At 37.4% G+C, this 18079-nt stretch overlaps 1 protein-coding gene across 1 annotated transcript in view; it reads right to left on the bottom strand.

Moving 5' to 3' along the window:
- DCHS2 (dachsous cadherin-related 2) overlaps positions 1–18079 on the bottom strand; it is a 111174-nt gene that overhangs the window by 13673 nt on the left and 79422 nt on the right. Inside the window, exons 10-16 of the mRNA XM_027676882.1 lie at positions 17337–17576; positions 13343–13477; positions 12887–13096; positions 10805–11662; positions 5050–5160; positions 1673–1884; positions 72–223 (exon numbers count right to left, since the gene is read on the bottom strand). Of these exons, the coding sequence (XP_027532683.1) occupies positions 72–223; positions 1673–1884; positions 5050–5160; positions 10805–11662; positions 12887–13096; positions 13343–13477; positions 17337–17576 (1918 nt within the window). The remainder of the gene's footprint in view (positions 1–71; positions 224–1672; positions 1885–5049; positions 5161–10804; positions 11663–12886; positions 13097–13342; positions 13478–17336; positions 17577–18079) is intronic.

Here is an 18079-nt window from a genome sequence, read left to right as displayed (position 1 = left end):
TGTAATATGAGCATTTTCAAGTTAGAGTGAACAAAGAAAAATACATTTTTATGAGAACCTTGCATACAAACCTGTAAGATGAAGTGTTTTCGTGATCTAGGCCTGTATTAGTCGCTAGAATTCCTCGTGCTGAATCAATTAGAAATGTTGCATTTTCATTACCAGATAAAATTGAGTATTCCATTTCTCCATTCAGCCCACTGTCAAGGTCAGTTGCAAATACCTGTTTGTGAGCAAAAGTGAGGCTTAATTAAAAACTGCAGAATGCAATTTCAGAAAGCAAACCTTATACTACAGTCAGATATTTCTGGTTACTTTCCTTTCAACTGCACAGATTTAAATAAATCATCATCTTTGTCCCCAGCATGAGTGTCATGTGAGGTCACAAAATCTGCTCATGAACTGCAATGGGCTGCACATGAATGAGTAATTTGAAATTCAGCTACAGAAAGTGTTAGGGTTGAATATAATCATTTTACTATTAGGTTGCTGTTGGAATGCTGTCCCTGCTTAGTACATAAATATGCACTTTCTCAGTGGTACAGGACTGACCTTAAAGTATTGCTGCTATACAAACAGACAAAGCATAAAATAATTAAACTATTAAGTTTTCGGATCTTTCATGGAATAGTAATTACCTTTTAAAAATACAAACCAGAAAACATAAAAAGGGGAGAAGCAATCTATAAAACCAACATCCATCAGCAATGAACAGGTTTCTCAAAGACTCCTCTGACTCTTTGAAGAGTCATCTTTGTATTTTTCTGGTTGCTGAACAAGCATTATAATGAGTATGGGATCCAAACCACAGCAGAGGCAACCAGTCAGATTGAATAAAGGAAACATAATAGAATGTATTCTGTCATAAAATTTTGATTACACATCTGGCTTGACTGCCTTTTGATTTTTCTTCATTCCTGGACATATGTTTCTCTAAATACAATGTCCATCAGTTTCTAATCACTTTGCCCTGGAGGCATTTGTAGCATTCCATTTATTTATTCTCTAGAGAAAGAATATCTTTAGTACCAAACATGACCCTCACTGTGACCTGACTTGCAATGCAAGAACATACACTGAGGAAATTATGCGTTCTTCTAGACCAACTGATGTATTCTTTTGCTCTAACATGGCCAGATGGAAACACTTTGGGAGAATGGATCCATTCAGAGGAAGAAGTGTTTGCACATTTAAATTAAGACAAGCTGCTCTTTAGGCATCAGATTTTAAATTGAACACTTGGGTTTGACTCTACTAGTCTAATGAGTAGAAAGTATTCTTTGTATTGCTATAGCCCTTTCAGTAGATGCATTATTACAAGACCCAGTCTCTATTGTAACCAGAACCACAGATTTCAATAGTATTTTTCAACTGCTTGAAGATAGAAACAGAAATTTTTTAAAAAGAGAATTTAAAGTCCAGCTGCACAACTATCAAGAAGACACAGAATTCTCTTTCAACTTAAACCTGAATGAAAGATCTGAAATGTCATCTAGAAAAAAAACTTAATTTAATATTATAGATATCCAAGCAAAGTAGTAGCAACATCAAGAACCCCATTCTCAGTTTTTAAAAGACAGTGGTCCAGAACAGACCTAGCAGGATTGTAGTCACGAACAGATCAGTCAAACTTGTTTTTAACTACAGCACTGGGCTTGGAACTTCCACTTACCTGTATGATGTCCATTTTGGGACTCTGGCCTTCCCATACTGACGCTTTGTAATAGCTTTGTTCAAATTTAGGTACATTGTCATTGACATCTTGAATCAAAACTGTCACTCCACAGAGCGCTGAATTCAAGCTATTTTCAGCCAGAACTGTAAGATGCATTTTACACTTAACTTCATAATCAAGAAACTTTGGCTCTTTCACTGTGATTGTACCTGGTTTATTAAAAGAAAAATAAAAAATCTCAAGATGTGACATGTATTCAGGGAAAAACATGCACAAATACAGTTATGAAATTCCTAACATATATGGTCACCTCCACTGAACACATGACAGAATTCCAGCAAGCTCTCCATCATGTCCTTCGTCTATGTAACATCACCCCCTACACATGCACAGCTAAGTTTTCACCAATCATCGCCATGTTGGCAATTTCCTAAAACAAAGCAAATTTACTGGTAGAGGGATAAAGTGGCTGTGTGCTCCTTGGCACATGACAGTAAGACTGCCATGTCAGAAGAGACTCTTGTCCCTCATCATCTAGCCCTCCATCTACATCCAAATCAGGCAACAGCTGTAGCAATTTATGTATCTGACTGACACACAGGTAAAACACTGACTCTTTCTGATGCAGTGAGCTCCCTCACCCCAACTATTATTCTATCAAAAATAATAAATGAAAATTATTGAGACTACAAGCACAACTAGACATCTCCACATTAAACATGAAATGTTCTTGGAAATCTGCAGTCATTGTTTCAATGTTCTAGGTAATATACTCATAATTCTCCATTACATCTAAGCATCAAACATACTTAAGTTCTGTATTAATTTAATTGGAATCCAAATTCAGTTTTCTATGGACTTTTCAGTAACGATGCCATGACTATCTATATCCCAAACTTGGGATAGCATAAGTGCTTTTTATTTTTTATTTTCTAAGATAAGTAGCAAAGATTAACTCTTGTGTATCAATCTGTGTCTTGAACATAAGGATTTCAAAGCTGGCATGTGGTGTCTCTTTAGCACAACACGTAAAAATTATCACATTCTGTATACAGAGGAATAAAAACAGACACTGGCAGAAGGAATACACTTCAAGATGACAGAGAGTAAACTGAAAGACTCAAGTGTAGAGTGGAATAAATAATCAAGTTTGAGGTACACCAGCTAGGAGGAACATATGAAAGAACCAGAGTTGCTTATTATAAAGAAGTGCACGCGAAGAAGAACCAGGATAACAGTCTTCAAATATATAAATAATAGGGGGGTTGCCTTTGTCTTATGTCTATTGTTACTGGGTTAAGAAGTAATAAGTTTAAAAGATTTCAGCAAACATGAATATGAATAAAAACTTTCCAATTGCCAAGACTTGTTCAGATTATTGAGAGGGTTTGCAGAATTGTTATCCCTGATGGCTTTTAAGAACATTACAAACTTCTGTCAGATTTTGGCACAATTGATTCCCCTTCTGTATCAGAGGACAGACTAGTTCATATCTTTGAGTAATTTCCTACTATACTTTGAAGGGGTTAATAGCGGGTCTATTAGCTCTCAGGATGGAGATATCGACTGGGCAAACTTTTGGGTATATCCTTGATGATAAGGAAGTCAGTACGCAGCCCTAATGGAGAAAACAAAGGCAGACTATAAAGTTGGTAACCTAGGATGTGGGAACTGCAATAAGGCCTTGAGCTTTGCTAAATGTATTGCCCATAGATCCTAGCCAATGAAAACGCTGTTGCTTGCTTACCTAAAATAAGGATACTGCTGGTTGCTAGCAAGGGGTATAAAAAAGCAGATGAGAAAATAAAGAGGGAAGACATCTTTTCTGCACATAACTGACTCCTTGTATCTTTATCGGCCGTCACGACTCTACACTGACAATACTTTCTATGATTCTACAACAGAATAAATCCCCTTATAATGATTGAAAGTCTTCTTTAAAGTGTGGTTAATTAACCTCAGTGCTTGAAAAGACAAGTAGAGCACACCTTTGGCTGTTCAGAATACGTAACATAGAAAGGGCATCAATACAGTTCAAAATACTTTTGCTGTAGAAGCAATGGATAGAGAATTACTGGTGTCAAAATTATTCTGATGTAAGAGCTGCTCTCAGAAATTCCTAAAGGCTACACTTCAGTTAATGTTTTCTAAGAAACAGAAGAACAGTTTCAGAGGAAAGAAAACAGAAGAAACCACAATGGCTCAAATGCCTCAAAAGAAGACTTGTGACACATTCGCTACTATAGAAATTCCACTCCTGTTTGTGAAGAAAGTGCTTATGAGACTCTTCAGAGCATCATGTAACAATTTTTCAGCCTAGCTTGATGAAAAAAAAGGAAAATCCCATTTGATTTTTTTTTTTTTGGAGGTGATACTGGAGAAGATTCACTTTCTTGGGGATAAACTTATCTGGGTTTAAGATATTCTTTAAGACTAATCTCTCTAGCTTTATTTCAGTGACATAAAAAGGACTTGAAAATCAAGAGTATGCACTTTAAGTGCCCCTCATCTAAACAAAACAAAATAATTTTAATTGTCCATCAGCATCAACCATGATAAACTTTACAGTGGTATGCCACTTGATGCCTGGAGACATCAGGATAAGCAGATTAAAGCTGCCAGAAACTGAGGGAGAAAGCCACTCGTTAAGAGTACAACCTACATTATTTCTGAGGAAAACTCCTTACATTGTCTATGCCATCAGAGGAGGAAAGACTACAGCTATTCAGAAGGCAAACTCTATTCTTGCAAATGTTTAGGAGCTGACAGGCAACAGAGTAGTTATGCTGTCTTATGAACCTTAGATGACAAACACGTAAAGACATAGGGGGAAAGTGCTGTTACCTCCTGCACCTGAAATTCCTGACTGAAGAGCAGCTAAAAGCAGACCTGCTGCAGAACACAAATACAATCACAAAAAAAAAAAATGAACTACTTTAAAACATGTCAAGGTTTGCCTGAAACAAAGAGCATTAAGCTCAACAAGGTTCTAATGCTTCTACATTAGAAGTGTTATGAAGGATTTTGTTTATTGAGTTTTCAGGCAACTTTATGATGAGAAACAAGATGGAATTTCAGCTTGGATCGCAAAGCAGTAGTTTATCCACCCCCACATCTGATGACCAAAGTTAATCAGAACGGAGTGTCTTAAACAGATATGCTGGTGTTCAGTGTCTTTTTACATCAAGTTTACAACATTGCAGGTCTCTCCATGTGCCTGGATTTACTGTGCCTGATCTATTCACTGTAACAGGAGAATTACCTTAAATACTAGGGAGTACTCTTAAGGTATCTAGCTCTTGTTCTTGTGGTAGGAACTTGCTAATGTTCTAAACTACACACAGAGACTCGAAAAAAACCCTGTAAAAACGTACCTGTAGTGGGATGTATGGAGAATATGCTCTCCTTGTCACTGAAGATGCTGTATTTTATGTCTTCTCCCGTAAATTTGAGTTCATAAGCTTCTACTGTTAGAAGTGACGTACCTATGGAAGTAATAAGACATTTTCATCATGTCCACTTTAGAAGGTTTTATTCTATTTTTATATTACTGATATTAATAGCATATGCACAACTATGTACCAGGTTAGGTGCTTCTTCATGAAATAAAATAGTAGACAACAAAAATATTTCCCCCATGACTTTCACTGTTTTACAAATTCATAGGCAAGGTACTGTCTATCCCTCCTTGCCCAGTAAATTATGCATCTGATACCAACTTCCTCAGCCGCTTAAATAAAATTATGAATTTTAACTTCTTCTAATAGCAAACTCACACTAACCAATGGAATTCTCTCTTACCTGAAGTCATATGTATTCCTTTCATTCAGGTTATGCTGTCTTTGGTCATTTAAATTTCACCTTTTCATGAATGCTTTTAGGTAAAATAGTCTTTTTTTTTTCCCTGTGCATTATGTTACCCATGAATGACCAGGAAGAGTTTATTTTTGCCCCACTTATCAGAATTCAATTTGGGTTTCTGAACAACACTCTAAATAAAATATTTTAATTAGCCACCTTTTGACAAAGGGAATGAAAGGATGAAACTATGTGCATAGCTATGTGTCAATTCATGGAGAATCCAAATTTCACTAAATGAGCAGTAATTTAATTATAGAATGCAAGAGACATGAAATAAAAATCCTGTTTGAAATAGGTTTAAAGGGAATATGTGGAACTGAATAAATTATCCTGCTCAGAATCATCACATTTAACAAAAATGTAGCAAGTATTATAAAAATTTTCAAATAATTATTCTTTTCAAGTGAGTGAGGAAATTGTTTAGCATATATAGCAATTGATTTTAATGGTTTTAATTACTTAACTTAATTGTAATTGATTCCATGCAGCTGTGATGGAGTGAGGCAACCTGAACTCTTCCAAACAGCATTAGAGACAACTAGTTACTTTATTGCATTACAAAGGGCATGCTGTTCATACACAGTGTCCTGGATGTTAGAGGGAAAGATTTTAGTATAAAAAATGAGAGGAAACATTGCTCTTATAACAATCTGACACATTTTTATTTTACCATTGCTGTGTATTACATTATAAAAAACAGACTTTTTATTTTAATGGTTTACTATTTGCTCTCAAAATGTACCTGTCAAAAGCAAAAATATGCTGATGTTGACAGATGTAATTTTCTGTACTTGTCAATATACTTTTAAGATATTTACTAGAAAAGTTCTGAAAGTAAAATCCATCTTTTCAATAGGTAAAAAGTGATATGAATGCTGCACTTGGGTTTTTTAGGAACTAAAATAAGGGGCTATATGTTGGATTGTCATTGCCAAGCAACTTTGATTTGCTACAAGTTCCTGCAAGGGCAATCATTCACATTACTCAAAACATAGTTAAAGCTAAGAGAAAAATGTAAGGTCTGAAGAATATCACAATTTATCTTTTAATGCTGTCTGCAGTCCTTCTCTTTGTTTGCTTGTATGTTTAAGGAGAAAAACCACCAGAAATAAAGGAAGCAGCAGCATTTCTGCTTGAATCCTTGTTTTTCAAAGGTTAGGTTAATAAACTGTTGTTCTGGGTTCTCAAACCCTAATCCTTTAAGCTTCACATTTTTCACGCAGATAAAATTGTTTACAACTTCTTTCTGTCAGAGAACAAATTTTTTCCTGTTTCTGATACCTCTCCCAGAAAACAATTCTTCCAAAAAATGAATTTTTACAGCTCATTGTCAAAAAAGTATGACCAAACTCTGAGGTCTGTTGTGACATAAAGAGGCCCTATACAAATAAATAGCAAAAGCCAGTGCCCATTGAAACTCGCAGTTTCAATCATACACAATTCAAAGGTTGCCTCAAGCAGAGGACACAATATGTAATGCTTAACATTGAGAAAAATAAAGGAAAGGTAAGCTTTCTGCCCACAAAGCACATTGAGGATGAGATCAGCACTGAAGCCAGAGCAAGGAAGAAGGGAGATCAGGATCAAAGCAGGAAGCAGTCAGATTGGATTTAAATGCTATGCAATTGACTTCTGAATTAGTTAAGAATATTAAAAGACATGAAGTGTGATTGAGATATTTCCAAATGAAATCAGATGATTAAACTGAAAAAAACCCTAAATACAAACATTTTCAAACAGTTTTATACAGCCTACACCCCAACCTTTGCTTTATGTCTGTGGATTTGAAACTGAAAAATGGCAGCATGAACAGCATTTGCCTATCTGGCCAAATCAGCTCCAAAACATTTACTGTGTTAGGACATATATGTTATATATATATATATATATTTATTCTTTCTCACATTCATATGTATGTTCATAAATGTTTACATACACACGTATGTCCTAACACCAGCATTGCACTGAGCTATTGTGTTTTTGTATCATTTCCTCTCTCTTCAGTACTCATTATAGTAGTCTCTTTTCCTGTCCTTTGCCTTCAAACCTGGATTCATCTTTGCCATTATTTCTTGAGACCTCTTAATTGCCATGAAAAGAAAAGCTACCTGAGCACAGAGATGACTATTCAAGAACCGTCTGGATGCAATCCTGTGCAATGCGCTCTAGGATGACCCTCCTTGAGCAGGGAGGTTGGACCAGATGTGGTCCCTTCCAACCTGACCCATTCTGTGATTCTGTGCCTTACAGAGTAAGAGCCTACATATTTTGTATCTATTAGGAAAAAAAAACAAACAGAGGAATCAAAAAGTCTTACTGGTGAATCTTTCTCCAAGGAATTGTTATGGAAACAACCATTCAACTGAAAATTTGGTGAATAATAAAGGTTTCTTACCCTCTGAAGAGCACATTGACTTATTATTTATTGACTAGCTTCTAAGTGCCTGCTGTAATGCAGTTTATAATATTTAAAGACATTAAATATTCAATATTAAACAAAATATAGAAAAATGAGGTTTTCTGAAGGTTGTTAAACTCGCAGGTCAAACACTTAGAGAAAATCTGACCACAGGGATCAGTTCCCAAGGCACTCACCCAGTTGACAGGTTTAGACTACCTTAAAACTAAGGACACTTGGCTTTGGTTTTTTTTGTTTATATTATTCAGATTTTTTTATTCTTTTTAAAATAAACTTAGCGTTTTCCCCCTCTATCAGTTAAGGCAGAAATAAAATTAGGAGGAAAAGCCACATTTATTAATACCAGATCTACAAATAATCAGCATGTAATGTAAGTCTCTCCTGGATTGAATACACTGGTACTATTCACATTCGTAGGGGTCCCAGGATCACATATATCCTATAAGCTAACTTCCATGAGAGTTTTAATTATAATCATGCCTTTTCCCCTACTGAAATGTAAAATATTTAATATTTATGTATGCTTATATAAATAAGAAAATACCATAAACAGTGACAAAACAGTATTAGTATTTGATAAAATCTCTCATATTCTTAAAAGAATTTGATCTTCTTAGCAAATAGACTTATTATTAAATACAAATTTGATTTTGTGATCAAACCCTCCTGTTTACCCTGAAGCTTTGTTAAATTTCCTTTAATCAAAACAACTTAAATTGAATCTTAATTATATTTTCTATAGATTGAATGGGAGAACACTATGGCATTCTGATACCACAGTTCCTTGGGGCATTTCTGTAATTTCAGGCTGGATTTTCTAGCCTGACCCAGGAACATATCTACACTTAGGAAAATCTAGGATCAGAGCAGTTTACCTATTGCCATAAAGCCCTGATCCTTCTTTTCTTTCTTTAAACTTAATAAAATCTATCTTCCCTCTTTTCCTTTTTCTTAAATAGAAAGAAATATTAATGCAGGATTAATGCAGGTTAATTCCATCTCCCATCAAAAGACTGAAACCCCAGAGCCTTGACCTTACTCTCTTGGGAAGCCTGACAAACAGGTTCTCACAACACTTTCTGAAAAGCCGAGCCTGCTGCAGCAAGGAAGAGACAAAACAGAGATCAGAGCTAGCCTCTGGAAACAGCCTGGTCTCTTGGCTGTCTGGCCACTTGGGACAGAGTGCCCTGTATATCACCACAATTGACTGCCAACAGGTAGATCAGTCAAAAGACAGAAAACCAGAGATTAACACACAATGCTGTGACATCAGAACTGTGTCGTCTGGAAGTAGCAATTTCCCTAGGGTATCTTTCATATTTCAGGAGGGTGCTTTAACCATCAGGCTGCTGTACATTCCACTCTTTCCTGTTGGAAACCTTTCACTTTTTCCAACATTCCATGTTTTTAGACAGACAGCGAGAGAGACAGAAGGATGCTCTAGCTTGGCAGTTTGATTAATCACTCATCACAACTTTTTAAAAATAGCCTGAAACCAAAATATTTCCTCTATGGTTAAAAAAAAGAAAGTCACTTAATTAAAAAAAAACAAACCTTAATGCCTATTTTCAATCTGTTAATTAAAACAACAGTAATACTCACAGCTTTATCTTTATCTTAAAATACACTGACTTGGCTTGTAGTCCCAAACAGGCACAAACGAATGGCTGAATAACCTCAGCAGTAATTACTGCAACAGCCATCTTCACCCTTCATTCTCTATTCTGTTTGCAATCATCCAAGAATATTGATTGGTTTTCCAAAATTACTAACACATTTCTTATTTACTGATTCCTAATCCAATATATAGGCTGTTACTCAAGATCCAAGAATTCACTAGTCTCACAAGACCCTTAGGATATAAAAGAGTACTGCTTTCATTTTACTGAGAGAAATTTAAACTATAAAGAACTACAAAGAGGATAAATTACTTGTTCAAGGTGAACTTCATGAGGTGTTTGAATCAAGAATATAGTGCAAGTCAAATCTCTAAATACATCTGGCCAATTGTATGGTGAGATTTGTGGACAGAAAAATGTGAAAGGCACTCCTTTCTGCCCTTCATTAGAATGAAACCAGTCCCTGAAGCAGGAGAAAATACTTACCATCCCTAATTGGTTGGAGGAATAACTACTATTATTCTTTGAATGATAAAAAGTAGAGCAGTATTTCTCATCATTACACAGAACAAACCCAAATAAATCTGTAAGCACCTTGTGACCGAAGCTGGTTTGTCTATTGGTAGCATTCCATTAGAGAATAGAGAGATGCTGTAGAAGCCTGTCTGAGTGGCAATGTACCAACAGCCTCTGAACTTCTCTACCCTTCCCCTCACCCTACCTCCCTCTCTCCTTCTTCTGCAAAATCAAAAACTTCAGTATGGTTTTAGAGTATTTCTGAAAGCTACTACAGTTCATGAAGGGTATTGCCAAAATAAGAAATGACACATTGAAACTGGTTCCCAATGCTCACCTTATCTATGCTTGTGAGCATTGGCCAGGGAAACAAATAAATGCTGTCCACCCACCATGAAAGTCATTTTGCTAAAGGAATGATGCTCAGGGCTTCCCCAGCTCAGGGATAGAAACATACCACCTTTGCAAAGGGAGCTTTCTATTTGATGTGAGCATCACTGCTGTACAAGGGCAGCAAACTTAAGAGTCAGACAATGCCTACATTCTTTTTAATGCTGGTGAACTGGAAAAGGGCAGGTGGGTATTTGCTACATCCACATTAACTTTTCCCTGCTGCTGCACAGAAAAGAAAGGTTTTCCTATACTATTCATTACAATTACTCTTTCAAAAGGAGGGGAGATTGGCAACCCCAAGAAGAGGGATTTCATGCCCACCTGCTGCACTGTTCTCAGGCACGCTTGCTTCATACAGGCTATGGCTGAATGAAATCTCCTCCTCTTGCTCTTCTGTAAAGATAATGACCATAGCTGTGGCTGTTCGAGGTGAGATACCTTGATCTGAAGCCGTCACTAGCAGCTGGGTACTGAAGTCCTTGGAAGCCAAGGGCTTTCGAAGAATGATGTCACCTGTCTTCACATCAATTTGAAATACAGTTTCTGCTATCATCAAATTAAAAACAATAGCTCCATTTGATCCCAGATCCACGTCCTCTGCTCTCACAGTGGCTACTATCTCATTCACAGGGGTTTCAGCAGGCACAAATGCCCTGATAGGATTCTGCAAAAAGACGGGATCATTGTCATTGACATCCTCAATGTGCACCACAACACTGACAGTAGTGCTCCTTGGCAAATGGGTGCTACAGTCACTTGCTACAACCCTAAATGTATACTGGGACTTGGTCTCCCGGTCCAGTGTTTTTGTAGTAACTATAGATCCTGTTACACTGTTGATGGCAAATGCTCCAAAGGTGTCGTCAATGAGGGAGTACATAACTTCACCATTCAGACCATCATCTTCGTCAGAAGCATAGAGGTCCAGGATGGCTGAGCCTTCCTCTAGGTCTTCTGTCACAGAGATTTGATACTGGGTCTTTGCAAACAATGGGCTGTGGTCATTTTCATCCAAGACTGTTAGATAGAGCTGTGCAGTGGAGCTCCTCGAGGGACTGCCTAGGTCATGGCACTCAATCACAAGAGTGAAATTGCTGATGTCTTCTCTGTCTAAGCTACGAGTGACCAGCAGTTTGCCTGAAGTGTGATTTAGTGTGAAGTATCCTCCAACATTTCCACCTTTCAAACACATAAAAAATAAAATTATCACAAACAACTATTTAAAAAAAAAAAAGAACCCTTTGTGATGGTGCTACGTAAATTGCAATAACAAGATCCAATTGCTCATACAGCTGGTGTGCTCATGTGCCTTTCACATATTTTATTTCTCTTACACAAATTAAAACCTGTATTTCATTTAAATCAGTGGGTGGCAATGACAGTAAGTGCAGAATGTTGTATCAATTTACAGAGTGGCTATTTGAACAGATGCATGTCTTTTTTCCCAAACCAGCCCACCTTATAAAAAGCTCATGCATCTATGCTGTTGCATGAAGTGACCTCTTCCCAACCTTGGTTACAAATTCCAGAAACCTATAAAGCATTGCTGAAAATTGTAATTACTTGCTCCTTGTTCTCTTTTACAAACCTGTCTCTTGGAATTGAATAGTTGTACAAGGTCTTGATTTGGGAGGAGTGGGAGATAAATCAACTGAATCAGTCAACTGAAAAGTCAGCATTTTTAATAACAGTGAATGGTATACATAGTTTATAATGTGTAGAAAAACCAAAGATAATTAAATTAAATATCATAGAAAATTATGAAAACAGAGGAATTCATAACTTCTTCAAAGAAAAATTGTTGGTTGTTACCACAGTAGTTCTCTGACTACACTTGAGCTATTGCTGAGAGCTGCAGACCAAAGTAAGCGTAGCAAACTTGTATTTGTGAAAAGATATTACAGGAGGCTTTGAACAGCTGTAGAGTTTATATTGGCATAGTGGACACAGGGAGAGTTTGGCAAGATGAAAGCTAAGTATGACATTACTAATTGCTGGGTGAAAGAAGCTCTCATAAAATAAAATTAAATACCATTAAATAAATAAAATTCAATTAGTTCTTGCACTTATTTTCAAGGGTATATTTACATTCAGACTTCTACAACTATAACAGAAAGGACAAAATTATGCCCTCATGATTAATTCCTCCTTCCAGCATTTGGTATTTTTTGGTTTTCTCTCTGTACTATTTCAAATCCAGAAAGCAGAATGAAAGTATGCCTGGGAAGTGCTTATTAATGCTGACAAAGGGGTGAAAAATCTTTTTCGTTTCCACATAAAAGAAGCATGCAGACAAGATGGGAGCTAGGGAGCCTGGTAAAATCAAGACTAGTCTAAAACTTGGATCCTGCTGTTTATATACTCTCTGATTTATACTAACAAAAATGATGGAGTGTAGCTTACCAATTATTTTGTATCTTAGAGCTCCATTATTGCCAGCATCCATATCTACAGCCTGGCTAATGTAAACAACAGAAGGCTGTTGGTTCTCTGGGATCCAGATTTCAGAGGCGGGAAAAAGAAGTGTGGGCGAGTGATCATTTTCATCCAGCACTGTGCAGATAACTGTCACCGTGCTTGATAGCGACGGGATTCCACTGTCTTGAACCAAAACTATGATCAGTAAAAAGAAAGCAAATTTTATTCAGTGGTTGTGGGTGCAACAATAGATGCTCCTTAATAATATCAGAGTAGGAGAGTTATTTGTGCTATGCAAAAAGCATATACACTTCTGTACCAGAAAATCTTACCACTTGTACCTAATTCAGAAGGCATGAAAAAAAAGTAATGCTGATAGTAACACCACACCCACTCTCACTTTCCACTGTAGAGGCACTCACAGATATTTCACACTGTTACCTGTAATGCTGAAAACCTCCTGGGTTTCTCTGTCCAGTGATGCAGTTGTGACGAGCTCTCCACTGCTTGAGTTCATCTTGAATTTCTCATAACCAACTCCTGGTAAGATTTTATACCAAAGCAAGGAATTCAGTCCTTTAAAACAGAATGGAAGTCTTAGTAAAACACTGCCACTCTCCTCACATTCAGGTCTACAGATTTGTCTGTTTTTTCTGAATGACATTTCCATACAGCTCCTAATAAGACCTTCCATTTGTATATAGCATAGGGATTTTAGCCTTTCTGTCTTTCTCTAGGAAACAGGTTAAAAGTGTACAGGCTTTTAAAAACCTTTCCTTCAAGTTGCATCCCTGAGTTGAACAAGAAATGTGACTCCACACTTTTACCTATTATGGTTATAAAATTATTTCTGTCATATTTCTTCTAGTTTCAACACCCTCCTGAGGAAAGTATAATGTCATCTCCATCACACTTATTATTACCTTTAATGAGTTTCATCCTACATTATACTCCGAGGGCTTGTACTACTGTACTCTTTAATTTTTTTTGAAAATTTTCCGAAGTTTCATTTAATCCTTCTGTGTTTTTTCCAACCAACAATCAGTCCTTTAGTAGGGTAGGAACAGTTGGTGCACCTGGAAAACTACAGTACTCCCAGTCATACAAAAACCACTATTCAGAGTCAAATACTGCCTGCCTGCTCTCATCTGCTGCAGTCAAGCACAGATCACAGTCAAGCAACACATCTGCACTGGAGTTGATGAAGAAACACCCATGTGAGAGAAGAAACAGAGCCTACAGTTTTTAACATCCATGACTTCCTTTGTTTGCCTTTTAATAGCTTTGACAATGCTACTGAAATGTGATTAAGAGAATTACTACTATAAATGCATTTGTACCTAACCTAAGTCAAGGAAGGGACATATTCATACAATATATAGTATATGCATGTACACATATAGGTGCCATCTGAGTTGAATATCCACATAATGTTGAAATTAAAACTTTTAGCCCTTAAAAGACACAGATATGCAACATTTTAATTAACCTTCTTTCCCATATCCAGCTGCTAGGAGTGTACAAGAAGCATTAGGACAAAGCTGCACACCCTGCCCAAGAGAGAAGTGTGATGACTTTACACATTCTCATACAAAAGCAGAGCAGCTAGCACATTTGCACTCAATCCAACCTGTTGGTTAATTATTCAGTAGCGCCAGTCACATTTCAGGGGCTGAAATTACAAGCTGAAATGAGAAATAAACTATTCTTCCTGCACATCACAAGCTGGAAGAGGAAATAAACCCATTTCTTGCCACTGGCTGGTCACAAGAACCCCTTTCCCTGCTGGTCAAATGGCAGGGGGGATGCATGGTGCCTGAGCTGCAGCCAGGGAAAACCTTCAGCCCCTTTTTCTGTTCCCCTGCCAGAGCATGGGTAGTCCCTGCACTCCTACAGCTTGTTGAAAGCACCAGGAACCGTGGAATTACACTGTGGCTATGCCTAAGTGCCAACACCGGTGAAGAAGCAATGGGAATAAATGTCCTCCCTGCCCCAAATCTAGACTCAAATCTCATCCTTATAGGACTTTCTAATAACATCTAGTGAATAGCAATAAGCCCTGTCTCATAACTCTAAGTCAGTGGTCCCTATTAACCTTTTGAAATTTTTCTCCTAAGGCTCCAGACATAACTATTGAGCCGCAGAGGTGCACATCAGCTTAAAACAGGCCTTGACAAATGGTAGTTTAGTCCATTCAGAGCTTCTGCTAAGACCTGCCTCAAGACAAACCCCCGACCTATCTTAAATATGCTGCTGGTATCTCTGCTTTCCCATTCATATTTTTTAACATTCACCTGTATTACATGTGTCTTTTACATTTGCACTTACTGGTGTTAAGCTGTTAGATGTCAGCTGGGGGAGCAGGGGGACACAGAGGGCTCCCAAAGTGAGGCAACACAGACATGCAGTAAGTGCAGGTCTTGTGCATGAGGGAGTTAGCTGAACAAGAAGTTTCATGGATATTAATGGGAAAGAAAACCATTCCAATCAAAAATTTTAGTCATGACTTCCCCCCAAAAAGACCCTATTCCCTCACAGAGACTGAAGTAGAAAGAAAAATAAAACAAAAAGTTGAGAATGGTTGATATTGTTAATAAAAATTATTCCTCCCAGTGGTCAGTCAGAGAATGTACGAAGGGAACAAAAGAAATGTGATGGAAGAAAGTCCTCCACTGAGACTATGCAAATATTACTGGGATGTGAACTGCAATTTAAAGAGCCTATAAAAATAAAGTAAAAAGTATGATGTAAAAAAAAAAGAACACCATGAGAATAGCATCATTCAAAAAAACTGTATTCCAAAAACACAAGAAAAGTGCATAGCATTATATTTCTATGACTCCTATATAAATCAAGTCTTCTTACATTATGAACATCACTTCAGTATTTGTACGAAACAACACTATTACATATGCATGACATGGGGCCAAATAAGGCAAATGTGAGAAAAAGACCCAACAGAAGGACTGTGGTTACTGGAAAAAGTACTTCAAAAAAAAAAGCAGGAAGGAACAATCAGCCACAACAGTGCTCCAACCCAAAGTGTCTGCACAGGCAGGCGCACACTGTGCCACCCAGTACACTTGGAATGCCCTTCCTCTCCACCCTGCCAAGCCACCCCGGCTCCCTCCTCCTAACTTCCCCTGGAAGGGAGGAGGGAGAGGAATTCAAGCAAATTCTCACTTTTTCTCTATTATCTTGCAAACATTTTTCTCCAAATACCACCTTTTTTATATAGTGTGATCCCCAAAAGAAAGAAAATACTCGGAAGAGTGAGATACAGAGGCAGACTGCAGCACTGCTCAGCTGTCATGAAGATCATCACAGACAGGGATACCTACCCATTCCTAATTTCTAAATGCTTTATAGATTTGTGGGGAAATGTCTTTTTCTATATAACACCTCTATTGAGCTCAAATCCACTTTTTGTAATCAATATGTGCTCTACATTAAAATGACCAATCTTACTGAATACAGAAAATTATTTTGCTAAAAAGTTCTAAAATCTACTTTTTGGATGGTACAATCTTACACAATTCTAAAGATGTACAGAAAGTGAATCCACAGTAAAAAGAAACTCATGCACAGAGTTGAGACCATCTTTTGGGCAAATGCAGCAGTATTGTAATATTTAGTTCTCTTTTCTGATTTTATCTTTACTGCAGACCAAAAACTCTGTGTAACTGCTCCAGCAGTTACATCAGTTACATATGATGTAAACATCATATGCTATGCATTTTAGATATTTCAAAAGAGCAGGTAGTTGAAGAACTAAAAGGAATTTCTTGTTGCTTAGACTCTCTCAGGTTTAGTCCTCACCTGTGATTCACAGAGCAGATGAACCACCTACCAGCCCCCTTATTCATCTTTCTGTGTGTGGTTGAAAAGCAATGCATTAACATCTTTTGCATGAAAAATCCTATTTAAAATCCAGAGCGGCTTCCACGACCCGTTCACAGCTCAACCAGCCGAAAAATCTTGGATTACAGTGCCCCTCTCTGGTCAGAAAAGATGAGTGCATATTTGCCGGTTCTTATACAAAACGAGGGCTCTTGCCTAGTGAATTGCTTTAAAACTGTTCAAAACGCTCCGATCCAGAGCAACAAAACATTCAGATACTAAGTTTAACTAAGCTGAACACTGTTTGCTAATTTTTAACCAGCGCACGTTGGCTTTCTTCACATGAAAGCTAAAGTAGGCCGTGTCATGCAAGCACACATTTTACATTTAATATAGCAGTCAGAGCTGAAGCTACCCCAGAGAATACCTCCAAGCTCTGAATAAAGGTTGAGAGCCTGAATCAAAACCCATGTTTTGAAACTCAAAACTCATACATTACCTTGGAAAAGCACAGCGGCTGTACACACACGGCAGCAAGATTGGATTGGTTTACTATGGTCCACAATTAAATCAATAGCAAAAGGACACAAATTACCTGCATCTCGGTCCACAGCTTCCACTTTTATGACAAACTCTCCTGGATCTCGGTTTTCATGAACTGCAGTCTCATAAAGTTGCTTTGTAAATATTGGGATCTCATCATTCACATCAAGAACAACGATGGTCAGAACCTGCGTGGCCGAGAGAGCTGGGCTTCCATCATCAAGAGCCATGACTGTCAAACTGTAGCGCTCCTGAATCTCATGGTCTAGAAGCTGGGCTGTAGTTAAGTGTCCTATTATAAAGAAAGAAGGTATTAAAAAGTATTCTGGTCCAGGTTAGGATCCTAGTTGTTACAGCACTCACAGTTTCAACGTAGCATCACTGTGCCACTGCTGCAAGGCTTCCAGACTTTGGAATCATTCATTACCTGTGATTCCCTTTAGGGTGCTAATTGGCCCAGAATATTCCTTTTGACATTAAAGGGAACTGGGATTCATGGAAAATTCACCTAAAGTTCAGGTACTACTTTTCATATGACTTTGGGATTAAGTTTTTAACTTTATTTAACATAAATATGTCTTCTTTCGCACATAAGTTATGCTCTTAGGAGCTCTACAAATTAGCGTCAGCTGCATCAACTAGTGGATTCAAAATCAGAATAAGAACCAGAACATATTGCAAGTATTAGGGTGATATTTGCATTTGCATTAAGACAGTTAATAGTCAGGAACCAGAGAATTTCAGAGGACTGAAGAATAAAATGCATCAGCACTTTGGGCCTTCACTTAACATGTT

The sequence above is a fragment of the Neopelma chrysocephalum genome, unplaced genomic scaffold, assembly GCF_003984885.1.
Source record: "Neopelma chrysocephalum unplaced genomic scaffold, ASM398488v2 Primary Assembly neopelma1_42b, whole genome shotgun sequence".
Classification (NCBI taxonomy): domain Eukaryota; kingdom Metazoa; phylum Chordata; class Aves; order Passeriformes; family Pipridae; genus Neopelma; species Neopelma chrysocephalum.
This window is presented reverse-complemented; position numbering and strand designations above follow the sequence as displayed.